We start from the raw sequence: 17,310 nt of genomic DNA, 5'->3' as shown, positions 1-17,310 counted from the left end.
TATTGTTAGCTGTAGTTTGTACCGTGGTAGCTGTAGTTTGTATTGTTAGCTGTGATATAGCTGTAATTTCTTTAGTGTTAGCTGTAGTTTGTTAGCTGTAGTTGTATTGTTAGCTATAGTTTGTATTGTATTAGCTTTAGTTTGTATTGTGTTAGCTGTAGTTTCTTTAGTGTTAGCTGTTGTTTCTTTAGTGTTAGCTGTAGTTTGTATTGTGTCAGATATGTGTTAGCTGTAGTTTATATTGTGTTAGCTGTGGTTTGTATTGAGTTAAACACAGAAATAGACATAAACCTAAAATCAATGACAACAAAGCTGTACAATGTAAAACTAAACATAACTTTGATAAACATATATACAAAGCAGTATATGTATATAACAACAATAACACAGAGTGAGACAGCAATGCAAAGGACTTATATTTATTTATAGAGTGATATGTACATGTTTAAAAACGGCAGGTATTTAAACTATAATTTACAGGTACAGTGGCTGCTGGTGGCACAAGCTTACTTTTTTAAACCTGACCAATATCAGATTCCAGCGTGAACTGCTCACAGTCCTGTACTGACCTGCATGCTCAAAGGAACAATAACAAAGACATCACACATTTTTAGTGGGACTATTCCCTCCTAATCCCATGCCCCAGAGCGTCTGTCTCCTTTTGTCCCAGCTGATGTTCCATTAACATCACTCTCCACCCCTTTAGCACGCTGTGAGACTCGTGCTGGGCCGACATTTCCATCTCTAACGTGCAACATGAGCATCAATCGATGTGCTGCCCCACAAACCAAACACAGCTTAACCAACCACTGGAATCCACATAAAACTGGAGTACTCTTAGCAGTGTGAAGTCAATAACAGTTATTGTGGCTAATACTGATAACATAATTCCTGTGCATACAAACCTGTGAAGAGGACAATAAATGATCAGTGTTTGGTTGACTTCTTTATTTTTTAACCAGCTCAACCAGAGCCAATAGACAATAGCCAATAGACATACATAATTCCATTTTAAGAAATTGGATAAAACACACTTTTTTAGATGTGGTCTGACACCCCGTCATAAACACTAGTTTATTTGATGTATTCCCAGCCTTAAAAGGAAAACTTCTTAAACGTTGTAAATCTGTCGTATGTTTGCTCAGAGGAGTAAAATCCTCCTCCATGGTATTTATACACAAATAACTAGTTTGAGTGAGTTCCTGCTTCGTTCACACGGATGGTTGTTCACGGGAGAGACAGGTGGTCTCACTAGAGAGATTAATGTTCTCATATCTGGAGTTCAGCATCAGTTCACCTCCCCCCCCCCCCTCCAGAGTGTCCATGAAGCCTCTTGTTTCTGACAGGATAGTGCTGGTGCGAGGAGCGCTCCCTTCTTGGGTTAAAATAGAACATTTCTGGCAGAATGAGTCTAAAATAAGTATAAAAAAGGCCTAAAAATTATAATTGTGCGAAGGTAGATAAACCTGTGAACCTGAGAGCTGTGTTGTGCGAGCGCCTGGTGGCCGGGTTTGCCACGGAGCCTGGTGAGGCACAGCCCGAAGAAGCTACGTGGTGCCTCCCATCCTGTGAGCCCACCACTCATGGGAAAAACCGCTGGGGTCGGGTGCGATGTCACACGGGTGGCAGTGATGGTCAGGGACCTCGACGGACCAGACCCGGGCAGCACCCTGGCTCTGAGGACTTGCTGACTTTGACTGAGAAGGTTATCGGCCGGTGGAAGGAGCACTTTGAGGAACTCCTGAATCCGACTAACACGCCCTCTATGGTAGAGGCAAAGCTGGAAGCTGATGGGGGATCATCGTCAATTTCCCTGATGGAAGTAACTGAGGTAGTCAAACAATGCCACAATGGCAAAGATGCAGGGGTTGATGAGATCCGTCCAGAAATGCTGAAGGCTTTGGGTGTTGAGGGGCTGTCTTGGTTGACACGCCTCGTCAACATTACGTGGAAGTCAGGGACAGTGCCTAGGGGTTGGCAGACCGGGGTGGTGGTTCCCCTATTTAAAAAGGGGGACCAGAGAGTATGTGCCAACTACAGGGGTATCACACTTCTCAGCCTCCCTGGTAAAGTCTACTCCAAGGTACTGGAAAGGAGGGTTCGGTCGGTAGTGAACCTCTGATTGAAGAGGAACAATGCGGATTCCGTCCTGGCCGTGGAACAACAGACCAACTCTTCACTCTCGTAAGGATCCTGGAGGGGGCCTGGGAGTACGCCCATCCGTGGCAAACCCGCCCACGCTACATGTGTTTTGTGGATCTGGAGAAGGCGTATGACCGGGTCCCCCAGGTGATACTGTGGGAGGTGATGCGGGAGTATGGGGTGAGGGGGTCACTTCTGGGGGCCATCCAATCCCTGTACGCCCAAAGCGAGAGTTGTGTCCGGATACTCGGCAGTAAGTCGGACTCGTTCCCAGTGAATGTTGGCCTCTGCCAGGGCTGCGCTTTATCACCAATCCTGTTCATGATTTTCATGGACAGGATATCAAGACGTAGTCGTGGAGGAGAGGGGTTGCAGTTCGGTGACCTGAGGATCTCATCGCTGCTCTTTGCAGATGATGTGGTCCTTATGGCGTCTGTGACCTTCAACAGTCACTGGATCGGTTCACAACCGAGTGTGATGCGGTTGGGATGAGGATCAGCACCTCAAAATCTGAGGCCATGGCTCTCAGCAGGAAACCGGTAGATTGCCTACTCCGGGTAGGGAATGAGCCTTTACCCCCAAGTGAAGGAGTTCAAGTACTTCGGGGTCTTGTTCGCAAGTGAGGGGACGATGGAGCGAGAGATTGGCCGGAGAATCGGAGCAGCGGGGGCGGTATTACAGTCACTTTACCACACCGTTGTGACGAAAAGAGAGCTGAGCCAGAAGGCAAAGCTCTCAATCTACCGGTCGATCTTCGTTCCTACCCTCACCTATGGTCATGAAGGCTGGGTCATGACCGAAAGAACGAGATCAAAAGGTACAAGCGGCCGAAATGGGTTTTCTCAGACGGGTGGCTGGCGTCTCCCTTAGAGATAGGGTGAGAAGCTCAGCCATCCGTGAGAGACTCGGAGTAGAGCCGCTGCTCCTTTACGTTGAAAGGAGCCAGTTGAGGTGGTTCGGGCATCTAGTAAGGATGCCACCTGGGCGCCTCCCTAGGGAGGTGTTCCAGGCACGTCCAGCTGGGAGGATACCCGGGGGAAGACCCAGGACTCTGCGGAGAGATATATCTCCTCACTGGCCTGGGAACGCCTCAGGATCCCCCAGTCGGAGCTGGAGGATGTGGCCCGGAGAAGGGAAGATTGGAGTTCCTTACTGATGCTCCTGCCCCCGCGACCCGACCCCGGATAAGCGGTAGACGATGGATGGATGTTAAACCTGTTGGCAGTAAGCTTTTCTCACAGCAGACATTTTTACTTGTCACAATTGGAAAAGCACAGGTGTTTGAAATAACACGAACAGTGGATCTGTTATATTCACACCTGGGCTTTTCCTACGACGAGTCAAAATGTCTGCTGTGAGAAAGTTTTATGCAGAACACTTTGACTTGTGTATTCATTTGTATTGATCAGAGACAGTGCAAGTGACTCTGGATGAATGTTACCTGCACAGATAAAACGTTTCTCCTTTTGATCACAGTTAGACACATTGGATTTATGTTACACATTACAAGTTGCATAATAATACCGTTTTTAAAAAAGGGTTTCAGTCTGTTGTAGTTAAAACCATTAATCATCTATAAAAGCAATGCTCTTTGAAATACAATGTAAAACGGTGACAGGAAGCAAGCAACAGTGCAGGAAACTGAATTCAAATTCACTTTTTTAGCCCATTAAAGAAGCTACACAAAATAAAAAGGGCACTGAGCATTCACTATTAGAGCCACCTCCTGCATTTCTTTTGTAAAGAACTTCTGCACACGTCTGAAAGTGTGTGAGACACTCCTTAGTATCTCTACCACTTCAGACAGTCTGTTTAGTTTCATTTTCAGAGAAGTAGAATTTGGCAGTTTCACTTGACAGGAATACACCAACATGCAACAATATGGTGTAGGTATTGTCTCTGTACTCTGAGACACAAAGCACAACTCCTAGATGACAAAGCTGCACAAAAGATGTAAATAAAACTGTAGAATACAGTAAAATACAAATGTGGGATTGAAATTGATGGTCACCTGATTTATTCTGATTTGTTCGAACAAATCAGTGATACTGTGACAGAGAACAAATTATGTAAATAGTAATTTAATGTCTGTCCCCCACAGAGAGGTGACGTTCCACGTCCTCAGAGCCAGGGTGCTGCCCGGGTCTGGTCCGTCGAGGTCCCTGACCATCACTGCCACCCGTGTGACATCGCACCCGACCCCAGCGCTTTTTCCCATGAGTGGTGGGCCCACAGGATGGATGGATGGGAGGCACCACGTAGCTTCTTCGGGCTGTGCCTGACCGGGCTCCGTGGCAAACCCGGCCACCAGGCGCTCGCACAACACAGCTCTCAGGTTCATAGAGACACACAAACCTCTCCACCACGAGAAGGTGATGGTTCCCAGAGAGGTTTAACATCGTTATAATGAAATACTGCCCCCTTGTGTTCATAGTAAAGAATACATTTTCCCTAACAACAAAGAACAGAAACCATCAGTAATTGTCATTATTTACAACTGGAAAGTTTACATCCTGAAAACCAAACACTCAAAGTATTGCTCTAAAACACCATGCTTCTAGATTGAGCGTTGCTTTTATAAATGTGATGTCTAATAGTATTGGGGGGAGGGGGGGGGGGGGGGTTTCACAGATGTAACACATTTACAAGAAAGTGAAACTATCCAGGTATTGAACAATTTACGTGCATCATGCTGCTTCACTAATGTTGTGACATTTAGATAACCAACAAACAAGTCTCAAACCGTTTCAGTTACACATTTGTAATTTCCTATATTCATTGTTGTTGCTCAACATGTTCTCATTTTCCTGTGAAGTAAAACTGTCACATTATTTCTGTATGCAAAACTAAAAAGGGAGTATCAGGTAGATACACGGTCACGAGGAGTACATAAAACATTGTGTGGTGTTTCATCTCATCATTTCTTTTCATCCATCACTGGTACAGCACCTCTCCTTATATTCACATCACAGGTAAAATCAGAAAATGTTACTTATTTGTAGCTAATAGTTGAATTCGTATTCTATTGTTTCTGTATGTTGCACTTACATTGGTTTGTCTTATTTGAAGCTAATGTACTTGCAAGATTCTTGCTGTTCAGAGTTGGATCCTCATGATTGTTTGCACTTTTTGTAAGTCGCTTTGGACAAAAGCGTCAGCTAAATGAACTGTAATGTAACTTACTCTAAGATCCTATATACAGTGAACCCTTAAAATATTACAATTTGAAAATGTTTTCCATTCTTCATTGATTCTTTATGAATTTGTGTTTACAACAGCGATGGCAGCAGCAGCTTTGTGCAGACGCAGAGGAGGTGGACTGTTCTTCCTCTTCACTCTGCTGAGTCTGGTTTGCCTCACAAGTTCACTGATAGACAACAAACTGGTAAATAAAATGTTGCTTTACTTCCCATTGCCATAGAAAACAAATAAACATTTAGTTTTATATCTTAAGTTTATTTTTTAATCTGCAGTCATATGTGCTAATGTGCAGCTATATTGTCCTTATATGCCCCCAAATGTAACTGCATGTTGATTCTCATTCTCACGATGGATTTCCAGGAGAATATCAAGGAAATAGAAGAACAGATGAACAAAGTGAAGGTGAGTCAGTTTCCATGTTGCTCACATTAGAGGGTTTGGAGTAACTTCAGTGATAGAATACTCTAACAGGATAACAGAACTGTACCTGACTTCATGTAAAACAGTTGGTGCTATATCATGACGTGTTTCTCCCCCACATTAGGCACAAAGGGCCATCCTTTCAGAGCTCATGAGCCTCTTTGACCCAATAAGGGCATATCTGAAAAACTTTCCGGAAGAATCCCAGGGTCCCTTTGCACCACTGGGGGTACTGGGGGGATATATGGAGACAACCATGTCTCAGATAAATGAGCAGACTGAGGAGTTGGATGCAACAATTGAGTGTAATGAACGGAAGCTGGGACTAGTGAAGAAATTGATAGCCCTGGAGGAGCATAAAGATGAACTGTAACTTCCATGTCCATCAGTGCCTCTCTCTCTGATATTGCATCTAATGCATCTGTAAGGTTTATCTGTCTTATTGTGCAGCTTCATGTTTCTATGCACTGGCCTTGAAATCATGAATTTCTTTTAATTGTTTGATATAAAATATGATGTTAGAGAAGGACAGGGATGTGAAATGTGTCGCTGTTTTGTTCTGGGTGTGTGTGTTTCACGTTGAAAGTAAATTTGAATTCAGTTTCCTGCCACCTGTTGCTTGCTTCCTGTCACCGTTTTACATTGTATTTGAATAGATGTATTAATACTTTCATGACTGAAGCATCAGTTAGACACATGAGGATGTGGTTAAAACCACATCCTCATGTGTCTAACTAATGCTTCAGTCATGGTTAAAACCACATCCTCATGTGTCTAACTGATGCTTCAGTCATGAAAGTATTAATACATCTATTGAAAGTCATGAAAGGCACATTTGTGATGTCGATGAGGGTAACTGAAGAGACAAGGGGGTTAATTTACTGTATTCAGATAAGAAATCTGCCTATAAATAAAGCCAGAAGTATTATGCCTACTGTTTGTGCATTTTACAACCAGACACATGTACTGTTTTTTTAAAGAATGCATTTGTTTATGCAGTGGAGGAACACTCCAGTGTTTGTTACATTATACATTGTTGTGGTGACTGTGTGGGGACCGGTACAAGTGCAGTAAAGTAACTAGACTCTTGGCTGCTGCAGAAAGAAGCAGTTTCTTCATCACATGGATACAGCTGAGGTCAGAAACAAGGTTTGTGTAAATGAAACAGAATAAATGTACTTTTTGAGTATTTCCTTTTCATCCTACTTCATACCCCTGCTTTGCATCAATTCACAGAAATATATTACAGAATAATTTGACATCTTAAAGAGGCAACATCAGGGGTCACCAAAGTCAGTATGGTTCCTCCTCTTGGCACTATTCAAATCCGTTTTGGCAATCAACCCCATAGTTATCAAGACATTTCAGTCTGAACCAAAGAGGTCGGTTCCATCGGCACCAAAAACAATATCACTAAATAGTCTGTATTGAACCGTTCATGTAGTGATGTGCGCTTATTTTTTTAAATCCTTCTTCACTTACGAGTCCGTTTGAAAAAATAATTCCGATTACATAATTGGGAAGGTCGCGACCAAGCACCTGTCCGTCACTAAACAAGGAGGCATGGCTGAGTCGCAGGATCAATATTTGCTGCTGCAGTTCTCCATAAACAGTCATATTTGTTTTGACCTCTGCTTTATAGAGTTCACTCTGTTCACTTCACAGTCATCACAGTGCACTAATAAAGTTAGGATGCAAACAGTATCCCGACAGGTTTCTTTAGGCTGAGGTTCGGATCAGAGATTTACTCTCAGATCATCAGATCATCGATCAGAGACCTTTGCTGCACGGTGAGTGACGGGATGATTGATTATGTGTGATATTAAGGTTGTGGCAAAATAACACTGATGGTCTCTCAGTCAGTTAAACGGATCATGGCGACATGGAAGTGAGACATGATGGGTTGCGTTTTATTCATGTACTAAAGTGTGTTTGTTATTGAAATGCCTTGAATTTCTGTAGCTCTTAGCAAGGTGAATGGTGTGTGATTATTGGCTGGTTGTTTTTTTTTTTTATCTCAGGCTTATGTTTTCTTATTTAATGTGTTTTTTATTGTGATGTCTGGTCTTGATGTCCCTTTCTCCAAGACTTACTAATAGATTGTGTTTAATTATGTTATTTAATCTGAAGAACATTGAACCAAATGCATGCGACTTCAGCTTCAATTTAATTGTGGATTTAGGAATCATACTCTGTACTGAGTGTTATGTTTTACAGAGTGGTCTGTGTGTGTATCTTTTGTGGCTGTTATTTACACAGCATTTAAAATCAGGAAAATAATTGAGGAGAAATGTACCCTTAATCACAAAATGATTTGTTCATAGAATAATATTTATTGACAGCTCCAGCTGACATGGCAGCATGCAAAGGATTCCAGCTGCTCCTCGGATTTGTGGGATCCATGTTTCTAATCATGTTGACCTTTTACCGATGGGACATGTCACAAGAAAAGAAAGGTACCTTTTTGTTTCGCACTGTTCCTGCTGTGCATCCTGTTCCTGCAGAGCATCCTGCTCCTGATGCGTTTTCTTTTGTTTGTGCTCCACTGCCTGTGAAAATAATCTAGAGTTATTGAATGGGTTAGATGGTGGAGCTGCGACCGCACCTCTTATTACTTACTTTTGGATTAACATGGTTTACTTTTAACGTAACATTTCTTTAGCCAAGTGGGGCTTGAGAAAGATAAATATGTACAACACATTCTTATCACAGCAGAGCGGATCCATCAGCTGCAGGAACTGAGGAAGCAGCTGCTCAGAGAAACGTGTGACGGTGACAAAGAGGCATTTAAGCACAGTTTAGAAGACACGAGTGACAAAGAGCTGGAGAACCTCATTGTGGATGACAAACACGGCATCATCTACTGTTACATTCCCAAGGTGGCATGAACACACAGCACACCTATAGTACACAATGTGAACATACGGTACCGTTTAAGAACATGCTCGATGTACTCCTTTTTTAATCTAGATATCTGCATATGAAAGGAGAATCTGTGGGTATCGGAAGCGTTCTGGTTTCCGTTCGTAGTCAAAGTTGTATTGACCAATCAGGTTTGAGCGGGCTTTGCAGGTTGCATGCAGGTCAACAGTCCATGTGGAGAGTAAAAGGCGTGGAACGCATTGGTCGAAATGCAATCCCGGAACCCATCGGCTATTTCGTAGTCGGACATTTTTCCACCCAGGAATTGAATTGAGTTTCAGTAATCTGCACTGCACTTATTATTTACCCTGCCGCTATAGGCTGTAGACTCATAGTATTGTTCTTATCAACAGGTGGCGTGCACCAACTGGAAGAGAGTCATGTTTGCCCTGAACAAGACTGAGCCATATCCTGAGCCCATTTCTATATCCAAGGACTTAGTCCACATGCCCAACACTTTCACGCTCCTTAACAGCTTCCCAAGACCAGAGATGAAGGTCAGTCCATACAATGAAATCCAAAGTGTTCTTACAGTTACAAACAGAAAGTGTTGATGTATACTTTTTTGTTGACTACAGGCAAAGCTGAAGCACTACACAAAGTTCCTGTATGTCCGGGACCCGTTGGTCCGTCTCATCTCCGCCTACCGAGACAAGTTCCAGCGACACAATCAGTACTTCTATGAAAACTTTGCCCGGGACATTCTGCGCCTGTATGGCAACCAGCCGGATCCGCCACAGACAGTGGACGAGGCGTTTGCATCTGGGGTGCATGCCTCATTTCACAACTTTATCCAGTACCTGCTGGACCCGCAGACAGAGGAGAAGCAGCCATTTGAACCCCACTGGAGGCAGATGCACCGCCTGTGCCACCCTTGCCTAATACAGTAAGCCCATTTTTTTCCAGCAGGGCTGCAGCTTTAAAGAAAATGTCCACTGGGCCGTTTCAATGGTTTATTGACCTAAAGAGGAATTATTATTCTACAAATACACACAAATTACACATGGTGGGTTTTTAGAAACAGATTTTTGACAGTCAATATCTTTAAACAACATAAATACATTTGAATAAAAATGTTATACATTTTCGAGTGGCAGTGAGACATCACTGAAGGAAACAACATTAACAGAAAACATAACTCCAGAGAGGAAAATGTGACAAACAATCTTACAGAAAAATGTCAGCATACAAGACCCCATTTTCCAGTCGTTCATGTGTTCCCTGAATTGACTCAGCCTAGATGATTTACTTTCAATCTTGTGACTTCCCATGTAGTATTTTGAATCTGTACTTCGGTGATTTAGAATTGTGTTTTCATAAAGTTAGGGGATTTACAAGGGGGACCAATTCAAAACAAGAAAATTCAAAATGTTGCAGCTGAGGCTGAAATATGTTTTAGTCCCTGGACTTAAGGCAACTAACCCCCAAAGATATTGACTGTTAAACAGTTTTCATCTGCTGGATAGTACTTCTCATGATGAGTGAACTGATCTTGGTGTGTAACATTGATTAACATCCACAAATGACCAATTAATTCAATGTTAATACAAAACAATGCTCATTTTAGCTGTAGTTTGACATTGGTTTGCTTTACCTGTCAGGTATGATTTTGTTGGCCATCAGGAGACTCTTCAGGAGGATGCTGAACAGCTGCTGAAGATCTTAATGCTGGAGGGCGACATTAGGTTCCCTCCTTCCTATGAAAACATGACTTCCCCTGCTTTCGTGTTGGACTGGTTCAGCAGAGTGCCCCTAGAGGACAGGAGGAAGCTGTACAAGCTCTATGAGGGGGACTTCAGGCTGTTTGGCTACACTACGCCTGCTGAGTTGCTTGATGGTTGAAAGGAAGTTATGACTCTTCACTACCAACTCACTGCTGAGCAAAAAATAATCCCTAAAGGACATGACAAACAATTGACCTGGCTTTCTGAGAAACAGTAATTATAAGCACTGTAAGTATGTACATGTAGGATTTCTACGCTACACCACCCTAATCTAGACACTAAGATGTAGTGAGATATGTTCATTTCAACTCCGTTTATTCCCACTCGAAGGGTTGGCTAAAATAATCAAATAAATAATAAATAATAAAACTGACTAAATGTAGATTGCACACTAGGTTTTCAATTCTTGCATGTTTCCACATTCTTTCAAATGTACTTTCCTATTGTGTTAGTAAATGACTTTGACTTTGAAATAAGCAGCTGGAGGAAGGTAGCTTTTATTATTTACAAAAAGTATTCTTGTAAGGAATATTTAAACAGTCTCACTCACACAAGATGCAAAAAGATGTGGCATTCAACGGGATTATACAAAAAGGTTTGCATTTCCACACTTCATAGGGTAGCTACATCCAAGGTCTCTTAAATTGCATCCACTTCTTTTCCTTGCGGTCAGTCCCGTCGGGATGAATGGAGAGACGCAAGGAAACCATGCGAGGAGACAGGAAACGAGGAAATGTGTTTTTAGACAAATGAGACGTCTTCTCCTTAGAAGCGTCACGTGAAGCGACGGCAGCTTCTGATGGGGGCGATCACAGCTGATGGTCAGTCTGCTTTAACAGCTGTAGAGCGTTTTGATGGCGTTTGTGTCTGCACACATGCGCTAATACTATTAAAGACACAGTTATCCGTACGAACACTTGCACATGAATAACAGCCTGCAGTCTGTCTTTATACGGATTACTGTGTCCTGCTGAGAGGCACAGGGACCTTCTCTACGGCCAGAATGTATTTATGCATTATTTGCGTCAATATTTATTGATATTCTGATTGTGAACTCATTATTTAATAACCCAGAATATGAATACGGTGTCTTTTGAACACTGGACATTTTCTATTAGGCTTAATGTTTCAAAGAAACTATGTAATTCGTACCAAACCCGACGCTCAGGAATGATCAGCCTCACATGTGACTGAATGGAAATGATAAATCTAATAATGAGAAATAAAAATGTAAATGTAAAAATGTTTCTTGCTAAAAACTCTCCTAATATCTCTGAATTAAATTGTATCCATAATAAAAGTTAAAGGGAAAAATAACAGATCATGGAAAGAAGAATCTTTCTTATAAATGAAGAAAGTTGTTTTTGGTCCGTTTTGTTTAAATCTACAAATAACACAGATCTTTAACTAGGTGGTAAATGAGAAAACAAATATAATATACACTTTAAAGTGATGCACTTGAGTTTCTGTTATATCAAATAAGAGACTTGGGATGCACCCAGTGATACCTCATGTCCTCTGTGATGACAATTCAATTTGAATCCAAATCAAATGACTTTCCTTTCCGTGAGGAACTTCATTTGTGCAGTGGATGAATAGGACATGTAAACACATGTAAAACCTAATTCACATACAAAAGCTAAGGATGAAAACAGGGAGTAAAAGCCGGGGGCAGTTATAGTGTAGCAGTGCTACAGTGCAGTAATGCTGGTGTCTGTGTGTCTGTGGGAGCAGGTGGGGATGGAGGAAGTTAACAGTTCAGTAGACAAATGGAGGTCGGAGCAAAACTAGATGACAAAATGTGAGAAGAAAGGAAAAAAACCCTTACAGAATTATGATTAAACTTCAATTTTTGTTTTTATTTTAAATTAAGTGTTGTTTATATTGTGCATAACAAATGTCAATATATGGATAATGTGGTCGAAACTGAGTACCAGAAGAAAATAAAAAGAACCGTACAGAAATATTTTATATTAAGTTTATTTTATATTGTGCATATAAAATGAATATGGTTAATGTGGGCGAACCTGAGCACCAGGAGAAAACCCGTTCGGAAAAATTATTGAGAGGGTGGAGAGGTAGGGGGTGAGGGACGAAGGGTGGATAGAGGGAGGGGGTGAGGTAGATGGAGGAGGTAGATAGAGGAGGGGTTTAGTTAGAAGGACATGAAAAAGGGATCTGATTGACATTTAGAACACCAGCTGAACATCTAGCAGCCTCATCCTGTTCGTAGTTGCATCTCCTTTCAAGTCAGATCAAATAACCCTTGTCCATTTTCTCTGCATTTGCTTTCCTCTCCCTATCAAACTTCTTTCTTTTTCTTGTCCTGATCATACATTTTGCGTTTTACGTTCTCTGACTCCGTTTGCCTTATCTCCATCTTCTTGCGGGAAAAGAAACCTCTGCTGTTCGTCTTCATGATCAGACAGAGATCCTCCAGTTTTGTCTTCCCCTCCTGCACTTGCCTTTCTTTTATGCGCCAGCTCTCTTCTTTATTGGCTATGTTCACATTCATCTGTTTTGCTTGCGTCTCCAACACTTTGACTATACGCTCCCAGCTCTGTCATTTCTGTCAGGTTGTTTCTCTGTCAAGTCATTTCTGAACTTCTTCTCTAGTTCCTTGTTGTCGTCCTTCAGTTTCGTTTCCATCAGTTTCATTTCCATCTTCAAGCTCTGGTGTTTCTGGGTCTTGGAGTTCAGTGTTGTTGCTCACCAACATGTTAGAGTTCTCTGTGAGCGTCTGAGCGAGAGCTTCTTTATCCATTTTTAGATGTTGGATTTCAGCATCCCTCTGTTGGACCTGTTCCTCCACCTGGTTCAACAACTTCTGGTGTTCAGTCTGCTTCATTTCCCAGCTCGAGTCTTTCTCTGCCAGGTCCTTTGCAGACTGCTCCATTGCATTGTATTTCAACTGCCAGGCTTTCACACTCTCTTGGAGTTTCTTTTTTTTTGGGGTGGGGTCTCCGATACCTGGTCCCGCCTCCTGGAGAAGAGCAACATGACAGAGAAGAAGAGCTGTTTGATCTGATTGGAATCATCTATTAAATCACATAAGTGTAAATAACAACATATTTTTTATAAATGAAATAAAACATAATGATTCAATTGTGGGGGAAAACCAATGCAGTTCATAGTACAGTAAGAGTTTCCAAGTGTCTTACGGCAGTAAAAAGTGGAACAGGGTAAATATGCAAAGCTAAGTTTTGCATATGTGTTTTGCCTGTGTACCTGGCATGTGCAGGTGTATTTTCCAAGAGTGTCCTCTGTGACAGTCACCTCCAGGTCAGAGTGGTGCTGCCTGGTGTGTCTGTGGGGAGGATGCTCCCAGCTACAGGGCCTGGGAGACAGCTGGACACATGGCAACAGGAGACGCAGACCCAAAGAAACTCGCAGCTCCCTCATGGACGGGTTGCAACGCCCTAGAGGAGACAGAAGACAGTCGACTCAGAAACAGGCAGAGAGAATATTTGAGTATTAAGTATTAAAGTATAACATGAGATACCCTTACCCTCCTCTCTATCACACTTTCTCAAGGCGTTGTCAACCACATCACCTGGACCAGGACTGGACACACAAAAAGATAGGATCATTTGTACTCCTAACTAAACCATTTTCTAACCCAATACTGCTGCTGTCGTCCTTTAGTTTTCACTTTTGGAAGGTTTCCAGTTCTCTCTGATATTCCTGTAGTACTCACTCTGCAGTTGTGGGCCTGCAGGCTGTCTCCTCTGTGCTCCACACACAGCCCAGTCCTCTGGCTCTGCCACACACTTTACAGCCGGCATACAGAGCGCAGCCTTCAGCCTGGACACGAGCCAGAGACAGAGGGCTGCCCACCAGAGCCAGGCCCTGGAAACGCAGGGAACCATTACACAATCACTGAGCAACAAAACACTGCAGATTAATATATGCATATTTGTGTGTTTTTGTGCAGCATGTGTGTGAATAAATGTGCAAATACCTGGTGCAGTAATATATTATTGACAGGTTCCTGTGAGGTGAACAGAGCAATCTCCTGCAGTAAGGTGGCGTTCTGGCCCACTACTGCCACCCGGTGGAGCTCCCCGCGGTCTGCAACACACACAAATACATGGAGAAGACTTCATTTACAACATATTATTTAGTTTATTTCATATCAAAATTAATGCTTTTAGATCGAGCGTTGCTTTTATAAAAGTGATGTCTAATAGTATTGGGGGGGGGTTTCACAGATGTAACTAACACTAGTACCGAGTACAGAATTATATCAATCAATCATGGACCAGTGCATGAGAAAATCTAGGTCTCTCAGGAGAAAATGGATATTGTGCAGAAATGGTGAACAAAACACACCGCAGGTACGTTCAAATGTAAACACAAATACTTATTCGCTTTTGTCACAGTTGTTCACAGTTGTTACCATATAATAATTATGCTATTTAAGAGTATCCTGGTTTCATTTACTTTTACCTATTTATTTGATTAATATCTCATTCCTATATTTTAGTGTTATTATTATTATTTATGTCTAGTAATCCCTAATCATTTTAAGATAGTGGTTTTATGCAATTATTAGTAATTAAGCTATGGGTCTAATTTTAGAAACCAGGACTTGTTTCTTTAAACTCAATGTCTTATTTCAGACTCTTAAAATGAAAGAAAACTTATCAAAATGCATAAAAATATTTCTATAACAATTAGAACTCTTCAACATCAAACTCAGTATAAATACAATCAAATAATCACTGTCATTTAGAACTAATGGTATTCAGTCAAATCTGTTCAATCAGTTCAATCCAGAAGCATTCAGTCTGAAGAAAACAAAATTAACTGTCCTACCGCTGTCGTAGATAGGTGTAAAATAAGTCTCTTTCTCTGTTCAGGTCACTCAATGGGTGGCTCGCCAGACTGCAATCGGCCACAGCACCTCAGCAAGGACAAGGGGTCGCTTTGCAGACAAATCCAGAATCTTCCAAATCTCAACAAAAAGACCCGACCTTGACAATAAAGCCAAGAGTCATATTAATTTACATATAAATTAAATGCTAATTAATACTCAATACATTTCTTCATATTAATTAACAAAACAGCATGTTTAACAGTGTCTTTAAAATTATCTTCAATAAACTATATTAAATTCAATATCATTTGTCATCTTATTTCACACATGTAGTCCATTTTCAACAAACCATGTTTCATTATACAGCCAGCTTTACTTGTATATTTCAAGTGTACATTGTTTAAACTCAATAATAAAATAACAAGTTTAGCTGTGTCTCAATTCAGGGGCTGCAGCCTTCGCGGTCTTTGGCGGCCGTGTCCTGTAAATGTTATATTGTTTTATAATACTTTTCTGTTTATAATAATCATTCAATCATTTATTTCCATTCATTGATAGGTAGTTTTCTAAATTAAATAATCCCTTTTGTAAATTAATAAATCATATGTACAAAATAAATCCATCTTGAACCTTGAAATCAATTAAGTTTTCATTACTTTCATTTATAGTTCATGTAAATTAAATACACAATATATTCATCATTATATATATTATTTAGTTCAATTAATTTACATTTCATTTGACAACAAGTTTCTCCAGCAGAGAGAAGAGTCTGTCCATCCTCTCCCTACACTCCTCTCTTCTGCCTTCCTCTCCTTCTCCCTAAAACAAAACAAAATGTTAGAGCAGGTTTAGCTATACACCACTAAACAAAAGCAGATTAAGTTGCAAAATAAGTACACATATTATAAATAATAAAATATGTATAATCAATCCGAACGATTGCACTGGACTTTTGAAGTGATATTCAACTGTCAGAAAACCAAGCCGGTAATATGAAGTATACATTATCTATACAATCTATGTAAAATATAAATCAACATGTACAACTCTTCGGTTTGAAAGTTAAGGTCTAAAAAGTTCTACTTTAAAAGGCTAACTTAGTTCAGATGCCGGCAGCTGCTGAGCAGCTAGCTGAACTAGCATCGGCCTTAACGTCCCGTAACTTAACAGTCATGTTAGCGAAAATGTTATGTATTAAGGTCCTTTGATTTTAAACCATTTGTATCGTTAGCTATTCGAGCGAGTTGAAACCCAATACTTACATTTAAAAGTATATCCAGTTGCCGCTACTGCTGGGTCAAAGGGCGCCATATTTCGTCAGAAATTCTTTCTCTGGGCGCGCAATGAATCTTGGGATACCTGCGGCTGTGTAGATGTCAGATGTATCCTCCAAATCTGGGAAAAGAAGACCGGCTATGAGCTCCACACACAAAACTATGCTAACACGCTAGCAACGGCTAATTTAGCATCAATCTTTTCATTAAAACAAACATTTAAATCAAAAAAGATTCTTAAAAAATCACCAAGGGTGTCTTTTAAGAGGCGATGATCTTGGAAACGTGTGGCAAAGGAAGTTACATCAATTATTATTTATCCCAAATACATCACAAGCAGCTACCTTTGCTTAGTCTCTTGTTTAAAAGAAAGAACTGTGCTGTCACTTCCTGCTAGACGCAAACCCGAGGGCGAAGCTAAACTTGGATTGGCTTGCTTAGTCAGCATTATAGATGGACAGGTGATTTAACGAATCACATTAGTTGAAATGCTATCATGAATAATGTTCTCAATCTCAACATCCTCTTCTATCTATTGTGACTATTTAAGTTAGAAATTATGAGTTATTTAATTATTAATGAATTATTAATAAAACGAATAATTATTTATATTTGTATCAGTCTCTGTGTATAAAGTGCAAAACCTTAAGTTAAAGTGAAAGGAGTCATTCGGTTTATTTCAGTCTCTTAGTAACCGAGGGTTACATAACACATTTACAAGAAAGTGAAACTGTTAAACAATTTACATGTAATGTTGCTTCACTAATGTTGTGACGTTTAGATAACCAACTGTTCTATCAAGTGG

At 41.0% G+C, this 17,310-nt stretch overlaps 2 protein-coding genes across 5 annotated transcripts; one reads left to right on the top strand and one right to left on the bottom strand.

Annotated features, from left to right (window-relative positions):
- Positions 1–6,541: 6,541 nt before the first annotated feature.
- On the top strand, positions 6,542–12,250 carry LOC115023900 (carbohydrate sulfotransferase 12-like). Of its 4 annotated transcripts, XR_003834058.1 has the most exons (7): positions 7,374–7,553; positions 8,106–8,219; positions 8,476–8,642; positions 9,039–9,182; positions 9,264–9,571; positions 10,287–10,637; positions 11,083–12,250. XR_003834058.1 is itself a non-coding variant. In XM_029455244.1 (6 exons), the coding sequence occupies exons 2-6, from the start codon at positions 8,117–8,119 to the stop codon at positions 10,525–10,527; spliced, it is 963 nt and encodes a 320-aa protein (XP_029311104.1). In that variant the 5' UTR covers positions 6,542–6,912; positions 8,106–8,116; the 3' UTR covers positions 10,528–12,250. The 4 variants fall into 4 exon arrangements, 3 of the variants coding, with proteins under 3 accessions (XP_029311104.1, XP_029311105.1, XP_029311103.1); XM_029455244.1 differs by lacking the exon at positions 7,374–7,553 and adding an exon at positions 6,542–6,912 and having other exon boundaries at positions 10,287–12,250; XM_029455245.1 differs by having other exon boundaries at positions 7,193–7,553; positions 8,479–8,642; positions 10,287–12,250.
- Positions 12,251–12,373: 123 nt separating this feature from the next.
- On the bottom strand, positions 12,374–16,405 carry LOC115023962 (semaphorin-4F-like). The gene is made up of 7 exons (XM_029455333.1): positions 16,369–16,405; positions 15,228–15,263; positions 14,371–14,480; positions 14,107–14,258; positions 13,918–13,973; positions 13,638–13,828; positions 12,374–13,392 (listed from the first exon to the last, which is right to left on the bottom strand). The coding sequence occupies exons 1-7, from the start codon at positions 16,403–16,405 to the stop codon at positions 13,003–13,005; spliced, it is 972 nt and encodes a 323-aa protein (XP_029311193.1). The 3' UTR covers positions 12,374–13,002.
- Positions 16,406–17,310: the final 905 nt, after the last annotated feature.

Source organism: Cottoperca gobio, chromosome 18 (assembly GCF_900634415.1).
Source record: "Cottoperca gobio chromosome 18, fCotGob3.1, whole genome shotgun sequence".
In the NCBI taxonomy this organism is placed as follows: Eukaryota; Metazoa; Chordata; class Actinopteri; order Perciformes; family Bovichtidae; genus Cottoperca; species Cottoperca gobio.
Note: the sequence above shows the minus strand (reverse complement) of the source record. Positions and strands in the feature narration are given on the sequence as shown.

What these genes read in the sequence shown, in the direction of transcription:
- LOC115023962 (XM_029455333.1), bottom strand. Translation starts at nt 16,405, where the DNA reads ATGACTGTTAAGTTACGGGACGTTAAGGCCGATGCTA. An exon ending in TACACCTATCTACGACAGCG is followed by an intron (nt 14,481 to 15,227) that starts GTAGGACAGTTA and finishes TGTGTGTTGCAG; the next exon opens with ACCGCGGGGAGCTCCACCGG. An exon ending in AAAGTGTGATAGAGAGGAGG is followed by an intron (nt 13,829 to 13,917) that starts GTAAGGGTATCT and finishes TGTCTCCTCTAG; the next exon opens with GGCGTTGCAACCCGTCCATG.
- LOC115023900 (XM_029455244.1), top strand. Translation starts at nt 8,117, where the DNA reads ATGGCAGCATGCAAAGGATTCCAGCTGCTCCTCGGATTTGTGGGATCC. An exon ending in TCTACTGTTACATTCCCAAG is followed by an intron (nt 8,643 to 9,038) that starts GTGGCATGAACA and finishes TCTTATCAACAG; the next exon opens with GTGGCGTGCACCAACTGGAA. An exon ending in TGCCACCCTTGCCTAATACA is followed by an intron (nt 9,572 to 10,286) that starts GTAAGCCCATTT and finishes TTTACCTGTCAG; the next exon opens with GTATGATTTTGTTGGCCATC.